General features: G+C 40.3%; 1 protein-coding gene across 1 annotated transcript in view; it reads right to left on the bottom strand.

The window, feature by feature from the left end:
* Positions 1-5,429, bottom strand: part of NUP205 (nucleoporin 205) — a 78,168-nt gene extending 72,739 nt beyond the window's left edge. Inside the window, exon 1 of the mRNA XM_036905534.2 lies at positions 5,305-5,429. Coding sequence (XP_036761429.2) covers positions 5,305-5,332 — 28 coding nt within the window. The 5' untranslated portion in view covers positions 5,333-5,429. The remainder of the gene's footprint in view (positions 1-5,304) is intronic.
* Between the last annotated feature and the right edge of the window lie 15,122 nt (positions 5,430-20,551).

Genomic DNA, 20,551 nt, shown 5'->3' with positions numbered 1-20,551 from the left:
TATGTGCAGAGACTACAGAATGAGCGAGACAGACAGGATCTCAGGCCTCATGGAACTTATAGAACAACTGACAGATGGTAAACACTGAATTCAAAAAACAATTATCAGTATAATAAAAGCTACGATGGAGAAGCACAGAGTGCTAGGAGAACATAAAGAGGGAACCTAACCTCATTTGAAGGACAGGACAGAAGTGACAGGTCAGGTCTTTGGTGGAAGGATGTGGGGGAATGGAAATCAGCATGTCTAGACCTTGCACGTAGAGTGATCATCCAACTCTGTACTTTGCTCATATCAAAAAATACAGCTTGTCATATAAACTTCTAGGACAAACCCACATGAATATGCATACAGATGTACTTCCCACTAAAGATCAATTGGAATAGTGGTTTATATACCTGTCTTTTTTTTTTTTTTTTTTGAGAGGGCATCTCTCACATTTATTGATCAAATGGCTGTTAACAACAATAAAATTCTGTATAGGGGACTCCATGCACAATCATTAATCAACCCCAAGCCTAGTTCTCAACAGTCTCCAATCTTCTGAAGCATAACGAACAAGTTCTTACATGGTGAACAAATTCTTACATAGTGAGTAAGTTCTTACATGGTGAACAGTGCAAGGGCAGTCATATCACAGAAACTTTCAGTTTTGATCACGCATCATGAACTATAAACAATCAAGTCAGATATGATTATTTGTTTGATTTTTATACTTGATTTATATGTGAATCCCACATTTCTCCCTTATTATTATCATTATTTTTTTAAATAAAATGCTGAAGTGGTAGGTAGATGCAAGATAAAGGTAGAAAACATAATTTAGTGCTGTAAGAGGGCAAATGTAGATGATCAGGTGTGTGCCTATAGTCTAAGTATTAATCCAAGCTAGACAAGGGCAACAAAACATCCACGGATGCAGAAGATTTCTCTCAAAACGGGGGGGGGGGTGAGGTTCTAAGCCTCACCTCTGTTGATCCCCAAGTTCTCACCTGATGGCCCCCCTGCGACTGTGCCTGTCTTGGGTTGTTCCTCCCTTGAGGAATCTTACCCGTCTCTGGCTAACCGGTCATCTTCTGGGGCCATACAGGGAAATATATACCTGTCTTTTGAGTCAAATTAGAGAAAATCAATTACTGGGACCCAATCAACTCTGGATACACTGAAAATATCAGAGTTCCAAGTCTGCCAAAATGAGGACCTGCTCCTGGATCCTGGTGACCACCTGTGAGGTACAAGTTGGATGGTAACTGGCTGACTTCTGCAGAGATCATTTCCTTGTCCCTCTCCCACTGCAAAGGATGGAGTAGATTTGAACCTTGGATTCCAGTCCAAGAAGGAATTTTTCCTGGTAGTAATATAAAAGTTTCAAGTAATAGATGACAAAATGAAACTGGCATTGCAGGGCGATAGTGTGGCTGATGAACTAACTAAAAGAGGAAGTGTGGGGAACCAAGGACGACAGGTGGGTAAGCCACTCATGAGGAGATGGAACCTGAACTAGGATTAGAGCATAAAACAGAAAAGAAAGGCCTATTAGTAGGAGGGTCAGAATTGGTGACTGAATGGCACAGGGTATAAAGAAATGGTCTCAAAAACGACTGAGGCAAATGTGAAGCCCATCACAGGTTATTTTAAAAATCTGACAAAGTAAATCCTCTGCTTTTAAAAGTAATACTTAATATACATGAAAACCTCTCGAAAATGAATTTTCTTTTTATTATACATACTTACCATAAGAAACAGTGTTTCTAGAGAAAAATTCTACTTTTCCCTTCTTTTATGAGGAAGCATCTAATAACAGGTCAAATATCTACACAAAAACCCCAGGTATACTGGCCTCCTTAATCCATCATTAACATCAATACCTCACAGAAAGCAACTGCAACAAAGATTTTTTCAGTCGGTCTTTGGCTTGGCTAGCTGTAGCAAGTATCCATCTGTGATTGATTACAAATGAAAGGAGGCTATAAACTTTTCTAAATTATTAAATATATATTCTTAACATAAGTGATTTGTTAGAGAAATACTTTTCCTTAAAATCTAGGGGTAACTCCAGCAAGTCACATATCACTCATCCATCATGTGATAGGTACTGGCAAGATTACAGTGCTGTGAAGAAACACATTAATGATGGTCTCATATATGGGTAATACCCAATTTGGTAAGTGCTACTGAAGGAGAGGTTCTCAGCGAAATAGGCAAATCTGACCTAGTCAAGAGGTCAGGTAAGGAAAGGATCCCTTGAAGAAATGAGAATCAGGCTGAAATGTAAAAGACAAAAATGGGGGTTAACTGAGGGGTGGGAGGTAAGGAGATGCATTCCAGGAAGACAGGACAGCATGTGGGCTCTCACAGCACGTGAAGAGGGAACCCTGCACTCTCCAAGAACTGACAAGGCCAAGAAAGCTGGAGTACAGAAAACAAGGGTTTGGTTAGGGAGGCAACAGCCACACCAAGCAGGGCTTCCAAGCCCATGTTAAGGATTTTGGTCTTCATCCTAAAAGATCAAACAACATAACAGAAATAAAAATGTCTGCTGGACTTAGTGAAATAGAAGAGTACATTGATTGACCTTATGGAGAACTGTTTAGGAAGATGGGAAGAGACTAGAAAGGGTGGAGGAAGAGGTATGGAAACGGAGTTCATTAAATACTGACAAATCTGAAAGGTTTGACTGGCAGGAGCAAGAGGGCAGTAACTGGAGTGAGGCATGAGATCAAGATAAAGAGGGAAGGTTAGTGGAAGAAAAGGAGCAAGAAAGAGAGGTAGGTAAATAAGAAAGAGAAGGGGAAAAGGAAGGACAGAAAGGGTGGGATTTACCTTAGGAAGACACAGGGAAACTGATTTTTATAAGAGTGCAGATTTATCTAGCTTTGTAGCTTTGAGGGTAAAAAAAGAGACATCATGCCCACTGGCTATGGTTTTTTCTCTGACTAGGGAGACTGTGAGGGGTCAGCTGGAGGTTAAAGACTGGAGGAGGGCGGAAAAGGTATGAAACAGTCACTACTGTGAACAGGTCGGGGGGACCAGACTGCCACGGAAGTACCTGCAGGCAGTGTTACTGATTGCTTATCAACACATACCTGTATGTCTCTCAGCCAGGATCATACAGGTCACAATTCTAGTAAATCATGCTGAAACTCAAGCATCGGTCTTAGAATTCCACCACCTCTATTTTTTCCCCTTCTACAACTCCATGTTTAATTTTGTTGAATTGTGGTTAAAAAAAAGACCTTATGTAAAATTTACCATCCTTAACATTGTTAAGTGTACAATTCAGCAGTGTAAAGTGCATTTATATTGCTGGGCAACAGATTTCCAGAACTTTTTCATCTTGCAAAACCAAAACTCTATTCCAGTTAAACAACTCCCTATTATCCCCTATTCCCAGCCCCCAGCAACTGACATCTCAGTTTCTTTGAGTTTGACTGGCTTTAGATACCTCATGTAAGTGGGATCATACAGTATCTGTTTTATTGTGACTGGCTCACTTCACTTTACTGTATGTAATGTCCTTAAGATTCATTCATGTTATAGCATGTTATAACATGTGACAAGATTTCCTTTGTAAGGTTGAGTAATATTCCACTGTATGTATATACCACTTTAGTTTATCTACTCATTCATCTATGGACATTCTGCCATTCTGCTCCTTCCCTAAGATGTTTAATTAAAAAAAAAATTCTAACTCAGCTTTTAAAAATGTTTCCTAAGTTGCTAATTAAACATTCCTGCCACAAGGCCTTATTGTATAATACATACTCTGCAGCTGTTGACAATTCCTTTTCCTTTTTCCTTCAGTGGTTTAATGATAGTAACCTGGGACATGTATATACTAAAGAAATGTATATAATCACATGTACAACAGCAAGCCTTACTTTTAAGTTAACATCTGGGTGGGAGGGTGGACAGCAATATTAAGGAAGTAACTTCATTACCAGCATTCAGATATATGAAAATTTGATATAATAAAATGAATTTGGTTACGCTTAAGTAGTAGCATGTCATAGTTAAACACCTAAGACTGGTTTAGAATCATTAGCTGTATAACCTTGGGAAGATTGCTTAAACACTGTAAACCTTTATTTCTAAATCTGCAAAATGGGGTGTTTAATAGCAGCTATCCCACTGGTGTATAAAGGAGATTAAATGAGATAATGCATGTACAATCCTTAGTCCAGTGCCTGGGGTACAGCAGGTACTAAGTAAACATGATCCTTCATTACTATAATTTATCAAAACCTTCCTGAAATGGTTTGATTTGCAAACCTCAGATTTCGATAACTTTTCAAGAATATCAGTCCTGTGGAAAGTAGAACCAGCACCCCCGCCCCCCCGAAAAATGACCGCATAATTAAAGACAGAAAGAAAAGGAGCCCAGGAAAGTCCCTTTGAGTGAGATTCTCTACAAGCATTTACCAGAATGCTCTTAATTGCACCCACAAGACTATGTGTGTCCCAATAGAGGCACTCACTTTCTGAGCAGTAAATTCCTTGTTTTCAGGACCTCTCGGCCTTGTTCATGCTTTTGACATCCTTGCCCCGCACACAGAGCACGAGCGGTGCATCCGAGGAATTGTGACAATCGAAATGCACCCACTCTTTAAAATGCCCTCGGGAGACCATATCGCCCCAAGTTGAGAATCACCAAAAGAGAACCCACCCCAAATCTTCCAACGTTCCTTTACTGTCTTCTAGATTACATCCCGCCACCAAGAGCTACCGCTCCAAAAGTACAGGAGCATCCAGGGACAGGCCACACCCACAGAGCTAAGAGTTACCTACTGAGGCCATGACACCCCCTTCCTGCCACCTTCGGCATTGCAGGATTCATAATTGAGGATGCTTGCTTCCCGCAAGACCGCCCAACCTCCAAAGGGGGCCAGGGGGCCTACGTTGGGGTGCGAGTTTTCAGCCTCAGCTTGTGGCTGAAAATGATCTCGCGTCCTCTGACCTCATTGCCGGAGACACGATTCTTGGCGAAATTCGCGCCGCGGACACACGATGGGATGAGGAATCAGAGGGACCAGACTCAACCATGGGCTGCGCGAGACGGCAGCCAGGTTCCAGAGGACCAAACCCTGCTTTGATCCTCAAACATCTCGAGGGCAAGAGCCGCAATGCCGACGCGCGCCACTCAAACTGGGGAGGGGCGGGACTGTAGCCCAGAGCTAGGGAAAAGCGGGCATCATGCACAACTGGGGGCCTGGGCCCCGAGGAACTTCACGGCCAGGAGCTCTCCCCGAAGAACAGATCATATCCCTGCCCCCCCAGTTTCCCTTCTACCCCGTCCGCCCTTACCCGAATTTACCGCCAACAGCGCCGCCATCTTGGAGGCGTACTAACGGAGCGCTCCAGTCGCACGGAGGCCCCAGAGAAGGTGAGGCTGCCCGAGCCGATGCCTGAACAGAAAGGCACCACGGTGTCCCTTCGGGACGGCACGCTTCCCGACCCAGACATTCAAAGACTCCAAAATCTGCTCTGGGTCACCGACTTCTATTTCCGTTCAAATAAGTAGAGGGCAACCAGTTCCTTGAGGTCCTCGACTTGACGTTGTCGTTCAGTGCATCCTGGGACGTGTAGTTTCTAATGGTGAACTTAATTGGTCAAGTGGGACAGAAAAATATATATGACAAGTTTATAAAAATGACGCCCTTTCATGACATTATAACCTTAAATTCAAATCGTCATCTCCATTTCAAATTAAATCTTTCTTGCATTACTGCCTTACACTGGGGAGTGGAGTGATAAGGTGCCTAAACCTCAAAAAGACATTTGTTTATTTGATGGGTTACAAACTAAATTTTCATCGCATTTCAATATGCCAAGCGCATTGCATCAACATAGTTGCATTGAGTGAAACAAAACGAAGTGCAATAAGGCAAACTTTCATTATGAAATTTTCAAATGTATACAAAATGAGAATAATGCATGCCCACCTTCAATAGCATAGCCAATTCTTGTACTTCACCTCCAAGATAGGAGATCATTTTGAATCCACGTATGTCATTTTATAAACAGCAAATATTTTTCTACCTAAGCACTCCCAAATAGCTGGGCCTTCTTTTTTTCATTTGCTAAATTTCAGTGTGCTAATTTTCAAACTAAAATATAGTTCTTACCATTTATTATCATATGCCATATATTTATTAAGAAAGTTACATTATCTTATTATGTAGTAACAGTAATAATAATCATTATTAAGTTATCTCATTTAATCCCTGAAACAATCCTGTTAGGGAAATTATAAAATTATAGCTACTATTCTCAGAGATATTCCATGTGCCTTACAATCAATCTCACTTTATTGACTCTAACATTCTACTGAGGTTGGAAGTAAATTGAGTTTATATTCCCATTTCACTGTTTGGGAATCAAAATTAAACCATCTAAACAAAACCATAGAGTATGTTGTTAAGAATGCCAGGCATATTCATTCTTTTGTACAAATGACATTGGGTGACACAATGTACATTAGCTGGAACACAAAAGTCACTTGATTTTTTTTGAAAGTCATTGTTATATAAGGACAAATGCCAGACTACAGTGAAAGTGGTTTTAAAGAGTGAGGGGGAAGAGAGAATGAAAAGGCAAAGAGCTCTTACCAGAAGTTGAGCATAAAAGGGAGAAGACTATTGAGCAGAAATTTAGCAAAAAGTGGCATTCAAAGATTCAAAGCACAACTACTAAAGCCCTTCCCCCATACACACACTCTTTAAGCCCACACACTTCTCTCTCCATAGATCACTTTGCTTTCTATGATGGAACTCTAACTTCCTGCAACTCCCTCTCACCCGTCATTACACTCACAAGCATTCTCGCGCAGGCTTCCTCGATCCATGGCGACTGGGACATTGCCATCATAACTCCTCTAAAACTGCTCTAAGTATGGTCACATTGAAAAATAGATGTTTTCCTTCCATGTTTCTAGTTCTTCTTTTTAAGTTTTCTGCATGGACTTCTCTTCCTCCTCTCACCCATTAAATGTAGCCTCTCCCTTTTGATCATCCCCGAGTGTCTGTCCTTTTCCTTCTACGTGCTTCCTCTGGGAAATCTTATGGCTTCTTACCACCACCACCTGTTTGCTGATGATTTCTGTATTTGTTACTCTAGTCCAGTCCTCTCTCCTGAGATTCAGATGTACATATCCAACTTGTCTAATTCTCGTCTCTATTGACTGTCACACAGGCATCTCAAAATCAATTAATTGATTAATCTGACTTAAATTAGCACTTTTCTCTCAAAACTCTGTCACCTGTATCCACTCAGCTGCCAAAGTCAGAAACCTGAGAGTCATTCTATATTCTTCCTTTAAATGCCTAATCCTATTCATTCTGCCTTATAAATATTGCTGGACCTCTCTCTCTACTCTTTTTCCTATGCCATTGTTCTCTTAAGTCTCAGCTTCTTCTACTTGTATTTTGCAACAGCCTCCTCACTCATCTTCCTGATTTCTGCCTCATCCCCCTCTAGTGGACTCCCAAAGTGATTTTCAAATGCACGAATGAAATCATGTACTTGCCCTGATCAAAAAATGCCTCAATGACCTATTCCCGAAGGGTACTATTTGACATCTTCTACCGAGGCACTCATGTACTTCCTGATGTGGTTCAATCTCCTTCTTCAACCACCTCATCCCCATTCTTTCCTCAAGTGCCTTTTTTTCTAATTGCTCTGAATCACTTGCTATTCACTAAGCACCACATGCCTTCTTGTCCCATGTCTGAATGTCTCTGCACCTGTTCTATCTGGAATGTCCTCGTTCCCCTCCACATTCCCCTGCTGACCACCCACTAAGCTAACCTCCCAAACACACTCCATCTCCATCTCCCAAGTCTGCGGGCCTGTGTTAATGCTGCCTCCCTGATGCTATCCTTCATCTCCCCCAACCAATCAAGGTCTTTTTCCCTATTCTACTTTTACCCACCTCAATTATAACTCTAAGTGCTATGATGATTGTCTCTCCACTAAAACTGTTAGCTTCGTGTGGCAGATTGTTATTTCTAAATTCAAACCAGTGTATAATCCTCAGCCACACTGAATCCTGATGGGCCTTATGGCCTGCTTGAGCCAAAAAATAAAAATGCAGTGGAAGTGAAGCTGGGCAAGTTCCCAGCCTAAGGTCTAAGAGGTCTTGGGCTGCTTCCACTTTGTTCTTTTGCTGCCCGGAGACACCTTGTAAGGAAACCTGAACTAGCCTCCTTTAGGATGAAAGACCATGAGAAGGGAAGCCTGGCCAGCCTCCAAGTGTTTGAGCTATCCCAGCTGAGATGCCAGATGTAAGGCCATCTCGCATTCTCCAGTCTTAGCTGAACCACTGGTTGATTGCAAATGGGTAAGTGAGCCAGCCCAGATTGCAGAATTGTGAGCAAGTAAACAGCTTTTGTTTGAAGCTACAGTTTTGTGGTTTGGTATGTTCAATGAACAACTCACTTACCCTTGGAGAGCAACAACTATGTCTTTTTATTTCATTCCCTGATCCTTCCACATCTCTGGCTTGCAGTTACAATTCAGAAAAAAGCAACTTGGAGAGCTTGGTGCTTCCATGATCTACTGGAAGAAAGAGAGAAAGAAGGATACAAAATCAACACACAGAAATCTGTGGCTTTCCTATATACTAACAATGAACCAACAGAAAGAGAAATCAGGAAAACAACTCCATTCACAATTGCATCAAAAAAAATAAAATACCTAGGAATAAACCTAACCAAAGAAGTGAAAGACTTATACTCTGAAAACTACAAGTCACTCTTAAGAGAAATTAAAGGGGACACTAACAGATGGAAACTCATCCCATGCTCGTGGCTAGGAAGAATTAATATCGTTAAAATGGCCATCCTGCCCAAAGCAATATACAGATTTGATGCAATCCCTATGAAACTACCAGCAACATTCTTCAATGAACTGGAACAAATAATTCAAAAATTCATATGGAAACACCAAAGACCCCGAATAGCCAAAGCAATCCTGAGAAAGAAGAATAAAGTAGGGGGGATCTCACTCCCCAACTTCAAGCTCTACTATAAAGCCATAGTAATTAAGACAATTTGGTACTGGCACAAGAGCAGAGCCACAGACCAATGGAACAGACTAGAGAATCCAGACATTAACCCAGACATATATGGTCAATTAATATTTGATAAAGGAGCCATGGACATACAATGGCGAAATGACAGTCTCTTCAACAGGTGGTGCTGACAAAACTGGACAGCTACATGTAGGAGAATGAAACTGGACCATTGTCTAACCCCATATACAAAAGTAAACTCAAAATGGATCAAAGACCTGAATGTAAGCCATGAAAACATTAAACTCTTGGAAGAAAACATAGGCGAAAACCTCTTAGACATAAACATGAGTGACCTCTTCTTGAACATATCTCCCCGGGCAAGGAAAACAACAGCAAAAATGAACAAGTGGGACTATATTAAGCTGAAAAGCTTCTGTACAGCAAAAGACACCATCAATAGAACAAGAAGGATCCCTACAGTATGGGAGAATATATTTGAAAATGACACATCCGATAAAGGCTTGACGTCCAGAATATATAAGGAGCTCACACGCCTCAACAAACAAAAAACAAATAACCCAATTAAAAAATGGGCAGAGGAACTGAACAGACAGTTCTCCAAAAAAGAAATACAGATGGCCAACAGACACATGAAAAGATGCTCCACATCGCTAATTATCAGAGAAATGCAAATTAAAACTACAATGAGGTATCACCTCACACCAGTAAGGATGGCTGCCATCCAAAAGACAAACAACAACAAATGTTGGCGAGGCTGTGGAGAAAGGGGAACCCTCCTACACTGCTGGTGGGAATGTAAGTTAGTTCAACCATTGTGGAAAGCAGTATGGAGGTACATCAAAATGCTCAAAACAGACTTACCATTTGACCCAGGAATTCCACTCCTAGGAATTTACCCTAAGAACGCAGCAATCAAGTTTGAGAAAGACAGATGCACCCCTATGTTTATTGCAGCACTATTTACAATAGCCAAGAATTGGAAGCAACCTAAATGTCCATCGATAGATGAATGGATAAAGAAGATGTGGTACATATACACAATGGAATACTACTCAGCCATAAGAAAAGGGCAAATCCAATCATTTGCAGCAACATGGATGGAGCTGGAGGGTATTATGCTCAGTGAAACAAGCCAAGCGGAGAAAGAGAAATACCAAATGATTTCACTTATCTGTGGAATATAAGAACAAAGGAAAAACTGAAGGAACAAAACAGCAGCAGAATCACAGAACTCAAGAATGGACTAACAGGTACCAAAGGGAAAGGGACTGGGGAGGATGGGTGGGTAGGGAGGGATAAGGGGTGGGGAGAAGTAGGGGGGTATTAAGATTAACATGCATGGGGGGGTAGGAGAAAAGGGAGGGCTGTACAACACAGAGAAGGCAAGTAGTGATTCTACAACATTTTGCTATGCTGATGGACAGTGACTGTAAAGGGGTTTATAGGGGAGACCTGGTATAGGGGAGAGCCTAGTTAACATAATATTCGTCATGTAAGTGTAGATTAGTGATACCAAAAACAAAGCAAAAAAAAAAAAAAGGGCAGTTCCTGTGTGGTAACCTCCAACGAGTTCTACACAAGGGTATAAAGGGCATATAAAAGTGTAGGCAAAGGGTCTGTTTGTGTTTATACATAGGATCAAAGCCTAATTGGGCTACCCCGAAAATGAACTAAGATACGATATGAAAAAGAACTTCCAACATCTGCACTCTCTGGAAGACTCATGCCAGAAGATGATCATCAAAAAACACCAACAAAGATCCACGCACTGCTACAGCTGTAGATGCACCCATCCCACCAGTTCCTGGACTTGCCATGGGAATGAGGAAGGAGATATCTAAGCTGGCCTGTGCATACAGTAAAACAACAAATTTGACTGGATCTATACTGTTGGAACTCAACCAAGAATTTGGAGAAGTGCAAATTGTAGCGCTCCAAAATCTTACAACTACAGACTATTTACTGTTAAAAGAACATATGGCATGTGAACAGTCCCCAGGAATGGGTTGTTTTAATTTGTCTGATTTCTCTCAGACTGTTCAAGTTCAGTTGGACAATATCCACCATATCATAGATAAGTTTTCACAAATGCCTAAGGTGCCTAACTGGTTTTCTTGGTTTCACTGGAGATGGCTGGTAATTACAGATATGCTTTGGTTATGTAACTATACTCCTATTATGTTAATGTGTGTGCGCAATTTAAGTAGTAGCTTAAAACCTATACAGGCTGAAGTTACTCTACAAGAAGATATGTCAAAGAAATAATCAATCTTCCCATGTTTTCTTCCGCCTGCTACTTCTATAGCTTTTCTTCTTCCTTCCTAATTACAACCCTTAAATAGAATTCGCGCCTCATATCAAATTTACCGAGTATCATAACTCCTCCAAGTGGTAAAGATACCTCAAGACAAATGCTGGGCATAGAAGCCACAGGGCATAAATATGCAAAGAAGTAAAAAGCTAACCTTTTCAAACAATAAGGCTTCCCTCTCACTTACCAACTTCACATTTCCCTGTATGGCCCCGGAAGATGACTGGTTAGCCAGAGACGGGTAAGATTCCTCAAGGGAGGAACAACCTAAGACAGGCACAGTCGCAGGGGGGCCATCAGGTGAGAAATTGGGGATCAACAGAGGTGAGGCTTAGAACCTCACCCCCCCTGTTCTGAGAGAAATCTTCTGCATACGTGGATGTTTTATTGCCCTTGTCTAGCTTGGATTAACACATAGTCTACAGGCACACACCTGATCATCAACAGAGGTGAGGCTTAGAACCTCACCCCCCCTGTTCTGAGAGAAATCTTCTGCATACGTGGATGTTTTATTGCCCTTGTCTAGCTTGGATTAACACATAGTCTACAGGCACACACCTGATCATCTACATTTGCTCTCTTACAACACTAAACTATGTTTTCTACCTTTATCTTGTATCTACCTACCACTTCAGCATTTTATTAAAAATAATAATAATAAAGAGAGAAATGTGGTATCCACATATAAATCAAGTATAAAAACCAAATGAGTATTCATATTGGAACTGACTGTTTAGAGTTCATAATGCATGAGCAAAACCGAAAGTTTCTGTGATGACTGCCCTTGTACTGTTCACTATGTAACTTATTCATTATGTAAGAATTTGTTCTCCATGTAAGAACTTGTTTGTTATGCCTCAGAAGATTGGAGACTGACGAAAATTAGGCTTGGGGTGGATTAATGATTGTGCATTGAGCATTGACTCCCCTATACAGAATTTTATTGTCGTTAACAACCATTTGATCAATAAATATGAGAGATGCCCTCACAAAAAAAAAAAAAAAAAAAAAAAAAGGACAGACTTCCAATGGTAAAATAAATAAGTAACTGGGATGTAATGTATAGCATAAGGAATATAGTCAAGATATTGTAACAGCTTGGTAGGGTGATAGCTGGAACCTAGAATTATGTATATAAATGTTCTACCACTGTGTTGTACACTTGAAACTAATGTAATGTAATACTGTGCGTCAACTACCCTTCAATAAAAAATAATTATTTAAAAAAAAAAAAGAAAGAGAGAAAGAGAGAGAGGGAGAGGGAGAGGTCACATATACTTGTTGTTAAGAACATAGACCCTGGAGGCAGGCTTCCTGGGTTCGAATTCTAAGTCCATCACTTTTTAGCTGTAAAGCCCTCCTCAGTGGTTCAGTTTTCACATCTAAATGGGGCTAATATTAGTAACTACATTGTAGAGCTGTTAAGAGACTTATTTGTAAAGTGCTTAGAATGTACCTGACCCATAGTGCTATACTGAGAATTTGTTAAGTAAAAGTAAACTATTTCTAAGGCAAAATAAGTGCTAAAAGGAGGCATATTCAATTACTTAGGACTAGTTTAATCAAGTTTTTAAGAGTACACTGCAAGCATGGAAGCACTCAGCAATGAAACAATTCGGATTTCCCTGGGGTGAGGGACAAGACTCCACCCCAGTCCAAATGGCCCATTATTTTTACTTTTCCTCATAGCTCCAATCAGTTGAGCTTTAGCTGGCTGCAAAGAGTGCTTTGAGATCTTACAATAAAGACAGTTATTTCTTATTTGGAGTCTAGGAAACGACAACTAGGTAAAATTAAATGAAGGAGGCAGTGCTTGAATAGACAGAAGTTAGCCTAGGGGGGCAGGGAGAAAGGGAACAGACCAATGAAAAAGTAACAAAGTCTGAGGTCTAGTGTTTACAGAGCAGCAACAACTACTCTGGACATGGCTGAGAAATTCAGGGGAGTTTTAAATTCTGTGGTTTTCCATATCCTGCCCAGTGGAGCACCCCAGGCTTGACAGATTCACCATTATGTGTTGACCCCCATCCATGGCCAGCTATGGGTTTGCAATTGCAGAACTGTTGGCCTTGAAGTAGTGGACGTCTTAGGTGAAGTAGGAAACAGATTTGCCCTAAATCTTTCCCCAGAGACACAGAACCACAGTGCAGCCAATGGGTCCTGTGGAACGGCTTTCCTTCATAGACTGGATCATTGCAACAGCCTCCTAACTGATCTCCTACTTTCAGTCTCTCTTATTTCCAATTCACTTTCCATACTATTACGGGAGGGATCACTTCATCCTCTTCCCCTAAAATCCTTCACATTCTTTTCACTGTCCTGAGGGGAAATCCCCTTCTGAGAAGGACATACAAGGCTCTTCAGGATCTGGCCCCTTCAGGTCTCATCAGTTTGACTTACATCTGTTCCCTCAGGCTCTTCTTCAGTGACTAGCAGCTACTTAGATACACATTCTCAGCCCCTCCAGCTTCCCAAGACCCTTTACCAGTACAGTCCTATTCTTTACGAGGTCTGCCTCTGGCTAAGGTATCACAACTTCCTTCCCTCTGAATCTTCATTGGTTTTTTCTTCTCTTCCTAGAATACATTTAGCCCCTTCAACATGGCTACTCCTCTCAGGAATCACCTCCCCTCAACACACTTATACCTAAGGCTGAATTAAATGCCCTCCTATGCTCACCCATAATGTATTAGAATTTCCCACAACTTCGTCTGTCTGACCCTTTGGACTGAAAGCTCCACATAGAAGAGTAGAAGTATCCAACAGGGGCCAAATAAACATCTGTTGAATGTATAAGGGTGAGGAAAGGTCAAGCTGTGGTCTTCTACCCATTGCCTAACCATAGGTGGTCTGTGGGCTCCTTGGAGATGACTTCATAAACCACATCTCTCTTGAAAATGCATAGAAACTTTTAAGGAAGAAGGCTGGGTCTCTCTTTTCCTGATGCATGAACTCTTAATACAGACCTGAGAGGATAGGGTAATCCATATTCCCTCTTACGAAAAGCACCAGAGCTCCAGCTAAGGAATTAGCTGGTTGAATCCCCCTGAGGGGTTTCCTACAGATACGGGTGGGGACTTTGGTCCTGACAGGGGCATATGCCACAACAATGCGTGACATAAAACAGGAAAATGAGTTGTAGAGTAGCATATGTCAGTTTACCTCATCAAAAAGAGGCTTATTCTCTGGGAATTAGCATGAATATTGGGCTCTGGTCTTGGACAGGAGTACGTGAAGGACAGTGAGAGTGCCTGAGGAAGCAGACCCTGTGAGTGCAGTGACAGAGTGCAGCACCCATCCTGTCGAAAGAACACTCCAAGTGAGACTATCTATGAGGAACAAGACAGCATGACCTGAAATAAATTACTGCACGATTCAGGGCATGATGGGAACTCAGAAACAAAGCACAATAGGAAATATGCCCCAGTGCAAATAAGGGAAAAAATAAATAAATAAATCAGAGAAAGGATATTTTAAGATAGATTCCAGATTATCATGAAGCTGTTATGTCATTTCTCTGCTTCAATTTAGCTTAGGGCTGTTCTTCAGTGATGTGTATTTTGTATCTTCGCTTCCCATTTCATGGAAGAATTGAGATTTTGGAAAGAGAATGATGAACAGTGTAAGGTTTAGCATGCTGATGGAGTTGAAGAGAGACTTAAGACAGGTTGCCCTGAATCTAAATATTTACTTTGCCAGTGACTTATTGTGTGTGATAGTGAACAAGTCTCAACCTCTCTGAGCCTGAGTTTCCTCATCTATTAAAATAGAAATAATACTTTCCTTGGATTGTTGTGAAATTCAGTGAAATAACATCCTGATTTGACATAAAACACTAGAAGCTATTATATTATATTAATATGAAAACCAGACTGAAGAATAAGGATAAAGTATGGGGATTAAAGAAAGGAAAAAGGAGCCATTGAACAAGGGCACCTGATAAAGGTATATTAATGCAGTTCTAATAATAGTACAGCAACAACAAATTCTACTAATGAGGCTCCCATGGCAGTGTTAATCATGTTGCACAATCTTACACACTTTAAATTGCACATTTAATAAGCACATAAGAGGTAGTGTTGCATCTCTGTTTCTAAAATTACATGTGTATAGTAGCAAGAGCAAGGCTGGGTACTCACTTTTCTTATTATGGTAAAATATACACAACCTAAAATTAACCATTTTTAACTATACATTCTGTGTACCATTTAAGTTCTGTGGCATTAAGTACATTCACACTGTTCTGCAGGTATCCCCACCATCCATCTCCAGAACTTTTTCATCTTCCCCAACTGAACTTGGTACCCATTAAACAACTCTCTATTCTTCCCTTCCCTGTTCCCTGGGCAACCACCATTCTACTTCCTGATTCTGTGAAAATTTGACTACTCTAAGTATCTCATATAAGTGGAATCATATAATATTTGTTCTCTTGTGACTGCCTTATTTTCACTTAGCACAATGTCAAGGTTCATCCATGTTGCAGCATGTGTCAGAATTTCCTTCCTTTTTAAAGTTGCATAATAGCTCATTGTATAGACCAGATTTTGTTTATCCATTCCTCTGCTGATTGGACACGGGTTGCTTCCACCTTTTGACATTGTGAATAATGCTACTAGGAACATGGGTGGACAAATATCTTTTTGAGTCCCTACATTCAATTCTGAGAATACATCCAGAAGTGGAATTGCTGGATCATATGGCAGATCTGTGCTGAAGTTGTTGACAAATCACCATTCCATTTCCACAGCAGCTGTGCTATTTTACATTTCCACCAACAGGACACAGGGTTCCAACTTCTCCACAACCTCACCAACACTTATTATTTTCTGATTTATTTTTAATACACATTCTAATGGGTACGGAGCAGTATCTCATTTTGGTTTTGATTTGCATTTCTTTAAAGATTAGCGATGTTGAGCATCTTTTCATGTGCTTATTGGCCATTTGTATACATCTTCTTGAAATGTCTATCAAGTCTTTTTTTAATCTGATTGTTTTTATGTGGTTGAGTTTAGTTCTTTATATATTCTGGATTATATTCTGGATTAATCCCTAACCAGGTATTTATTTTTGGTTTTATTTTATATTTATTTGCTTGTTTTTAAATGTTATTATTTAAGAAATGAGGATCATTCCATAAGTGATCAGGAGTTGTTAATTATGTTCAAGGTCATTGGAAGCGCTCCTTTGATCATTTTTCAAACAGTGAAAATACAAAAAAGAAAATTAAGATCAGTTTAATGCCAGCCCTTCGAGATAACCTCAGTGATTTGGTTTTGGTTGGCAATGTTAGGAAACCTTGCTGATGACTGAATTCTAAAGCCAGGAAATGCTTATGAAAATCCAGTCCATCTTCCCCCTTCAGATAAAAAATGGAATAAATAAGACAGTGGAGAACACATGTCCCAAGAAACACCCTCTCTCTCAAAGAGGTGATTATAAACTTAAGAAATTTATGTAGACAGGTGGTTTGAATCAACTGTTCAGGTATAAATATGAGGTATTAAGTATTTTTTAAAAGTAAAAGACACTGGTATCATCTCTTAGTTGCAAATAAGTACTATAAAATCATAGTGGAGATAAAAAAAGGAACTAGGATGGTAAGACTTCAAAAAGAAGAGAATCTTTCATTAGGAATAAATAGAGTGAATAATAAAACTGTAACCCACCCTCTAAGTATGGTCCATGTAGGCAGGGATATTTATTTTATTCCCAAGTACCTAAAATAGTCCCTACTACTGCATAGCAGGTGAGCAACAAATATTTGTTTAATGAATAAATGTACAAAAAGAAAAACACTGGTGTAAAGCAGACTTAGCCTGAATGAGAAAGAACTGTTGAAAGGACCAGGAAAAAAATCACAGGCAAATTAGAAAATATTTTAAACTGAGTGAAAATTAAGCATCTTGGAAGAGCAAAGCAAATTAAATGTATGTGGAAGAAGAAAACAATAAATAAATGGAAATCAATCAAATAGATATGGGAAAAAGAAAGATAAAAAAGAAAAAGCCAATGAAACCAACTGTTCTTTGAAAAAAAACATTGCTAAATCGTTAGCTTGACTGATCTAGAGAAAAAAAAAGGAGAAAATCACAAATTGCCACTATCAAGAAAGAAAGGAAACATCACTTTAGATGCTACAGACATTTAAAAGGTAGTAAGGGAATATTATGAACAACTTCATGCCCATACATTTGACAACTTAGATGAAATGATCAATTTCACCACAAGATAAAAATTTCCAAAATGGAAAGCTGACATAGCTTTATATCTGTTAATGAAATAGAATTTCAATGAAGAACAAGAAAACTCAAAGCCTCAGTGGCTTACTTGATGAATGTGAACAAATGTTTAAGAAATGATGCCAATCTACACAAACTCTTAGACAAAAGAGAGGTGTAAACACTTGCCAGTTAATTGTATGAGGCCATCATTAACCTGAAAAAGTCAGAGACATTACAAGAAAACTACAGACAAATATTACTTGTAAGGTGGATGTCACAATTCTTAATAGGAACAATACTAAAAACAATTCAGCAATTTATAGAAGCAGTAATACATCATAACCAAGTGGGCTTTAAAAATTCAGTTTTATCAGTTTTTTTTCAATTATAGAGGGACTGACTCTTACTAATTCTATTTTATAAGGAAAATAAATGGCAAAAGAGGATTCTAGTGAGTTTACCCAGAGGTATTATTAAGCCAGCAGAAACCTCTGAATAGGCTGGTCCAGGCCCTCTCTCCTCAGGACACTGGCAGTCACAAATCTAGATCTTTTGCTCCCCATTTCCCAAGAAGACAGACCACTATTTCTATTAACAAATTTTTCTTTTGTTTTGATTTTCATTTTTTCCAGATTTAATTCAATCAGCAACCTCTTGATGAGATGGGTGTCTGTCTCTGGATTGGACTTGGACTTCCAAATTTCTGTAATTCATTTTTATGCTGTCTCTTAGGATTTGCTATGATTGTAATGTCTGTTCCCCCCAAAACTCATATTGAAATCCTAATCCCCAATGTGATGGTATCAGGAGTTGGAGGTCTCAGGTGATGGTTAGGTATTCAGGGCAAAGCCCTCATCAATGAAATTAACACCTTTAGAAAAGAAGCACCAGAGAGCTAGCTCACAACTTCCACCAAATGAGGATACAATGAAGTAGGCAGCCAGGAAGAGGGCTTTGTGCTGACCATGCTGGCACCTTGATGTTGGACTTGCAGCCTCCAAAAGTGTGAGAAATAATTGCAGCTGTTTAAAGCCACTCAGTCTATGGCATTTTGTTACATTAGCATTAATGCACCAAGACAGGATTTCTTGCAAATGACCATTTCGTAGAAACAGTGTAATCACTATTTTAGTTTACAATCACTAATTTCTGTTTCAGATTAATTACAGGGCAAATTGTTACTATTTTACTAAAGAGTGTGAGAGCAGAGACTACTCTTCTCTCACAGCTAACCATCAGCTCAGTAAACAGGTGAATGAATGAATCTGTGAATGTCCAAGGACAACCTTTTCCTGGCCTCATTCCTTAATTCTAGGACATTTTATTACTTTGTCACTATCTTATTAGGCACAGTTTAACAAAATGTTTGCCTCCCTTTTTGTAGTGCTGATTATACTGTCTCAGAGGCATGCAGCTGGGGAAAAGTACAAGGAGCCTTTCAACAACCAGGACCAGTCTAGGACCTCAAGGTAGACATGGGAGGCAGTACTACTTTCAGTTATGCAGGGCATTTCTACTTAGGGCTAACCAAAGGAGGTTGGACTGGCAACATCTGAATCTGGGTCTCCCTAAGGGGTCACCCCACAGCAGGCTATCTTGGCTTTCTTGACCTCTAACTCCTCTCAGCATCGCCCGACCCCAATCTGCTCATGGGTAGGTGGGTGACCTAACGGAGCTCTGAGAAGCCTGTTAGCTGTTGGTCGGAAACTTGAATCAGCAGCAGCTAGCTGGTAACTCTCCGGGTAAAACCCCACTTGCAGGTGCTGCTGCTGGCCTTCCAACCGCTGTGGATTTTGAATCATGACTGACTGCAGAGTCCTCAGCCAGGCTTATTTCAACTGCAACCCAGGGGTCCAATCAGTCCTCAACTTCTTCTGTAGGTGGAGCTGCATCCTTATGTATAACGCCTATTTGCTGACTGAAATACGGAGCTGAGAAGCCCAGTTACGCTGTGGGGAGCTGGCTGGCTAGCTGTGCGGGTCGCCCGTTCTCTGCTCCTGTCCCATCCAGAGTGGGAAGAGCCATGCTGCTCAAAAGGGTAAAAAAAAGCCCAGGTTGAGAATGGAAGCAGTTCAAGGGAGGTGCTGTCTGTGCCTAGGCCCTGAGCATAGATCCGCAACTAACTCTGAGCTCACAAAACTGCTGCAAGGGAAGGCCCTCAGGCAGTTCTGGACAGAAGAGGATACAGAGCCTGGGGAGACGGCCCAAGGCTCTGAAATGTGAAAGCCTGGAGGTTACCACGGAGGGCAGCCTGCAGCCTCCCCGAGTCTGAGTGCTGCTCTAGGCATCATCCCAACTAGACTATCACAGCGTGATGCCAACTAGCATTAAGATGAATTGACTTAGTGATTTTCAAGTTGTGACCCCTTAGTAGATCTTGAAATCAATTTGTCAGGCCTATTACTCACATTGTTTTAATGGAAAAATAAATAGTAAATTGAATGTAACAGAAAACATCAGTGTCTCATGAGTAATAAAGATATGGTCTGATTTGTAAAATTTTTGTTGCAGTTATATTTTGTGCAGTGTAAACTAGGTCTCCATGTATTTCCACGTGGGGGTCATGCCAACAAAGTTTGCTAACAGTGGCTCTTACTAACTTCCCTTGCTCTGATTTCTTGCAATCCCATCAAACAACCTATTGATTTGAATTCAACTCCCCATGTAAAGAGGTGGCATTAATCAGTAAATGTAAGAATGAAGTTGTTTGACACTTTTATTTCTGATTGTGAATGAAATTGGCATTCTGATTTTGCTACTATCAATCTCTTGTAAATTTTTTTAGTTTGAGTCAGTTTCCTTCTGCCCACTGCCCACATGCCACTGGGTAATTAGCAAAACAGATTTCCAAGTCAACCAACAAGAGGATTGGTATCAAAACAGGATTATTTCAAAGCAATCACATCCTACTGATTGTTCCCCTGCTCTCACACCTAACCTCTACCCAGCAACCAGAGTGATATTTTTACAACAAAAATC

This window comes from Manis pentadactyla, chromosome 7 (assembly GCF_030020395.1).
Source record: "Manis pentadactyla isolate mManPen7 chromosome 7, mManPen7.hap1, whole genome shotgun sequence".
In the NCBI taxonomy this organism is placed as follows: Eukaryota; Metazoa; Chordata; class Mammalia; order Pholidota; family Manidae; genus Manis; species Manis pentadactyla.
Note: the sequence above shows the minus strand (reverse complement) of the source record. Positions and strands in the feature narration are given on the sequence as shown.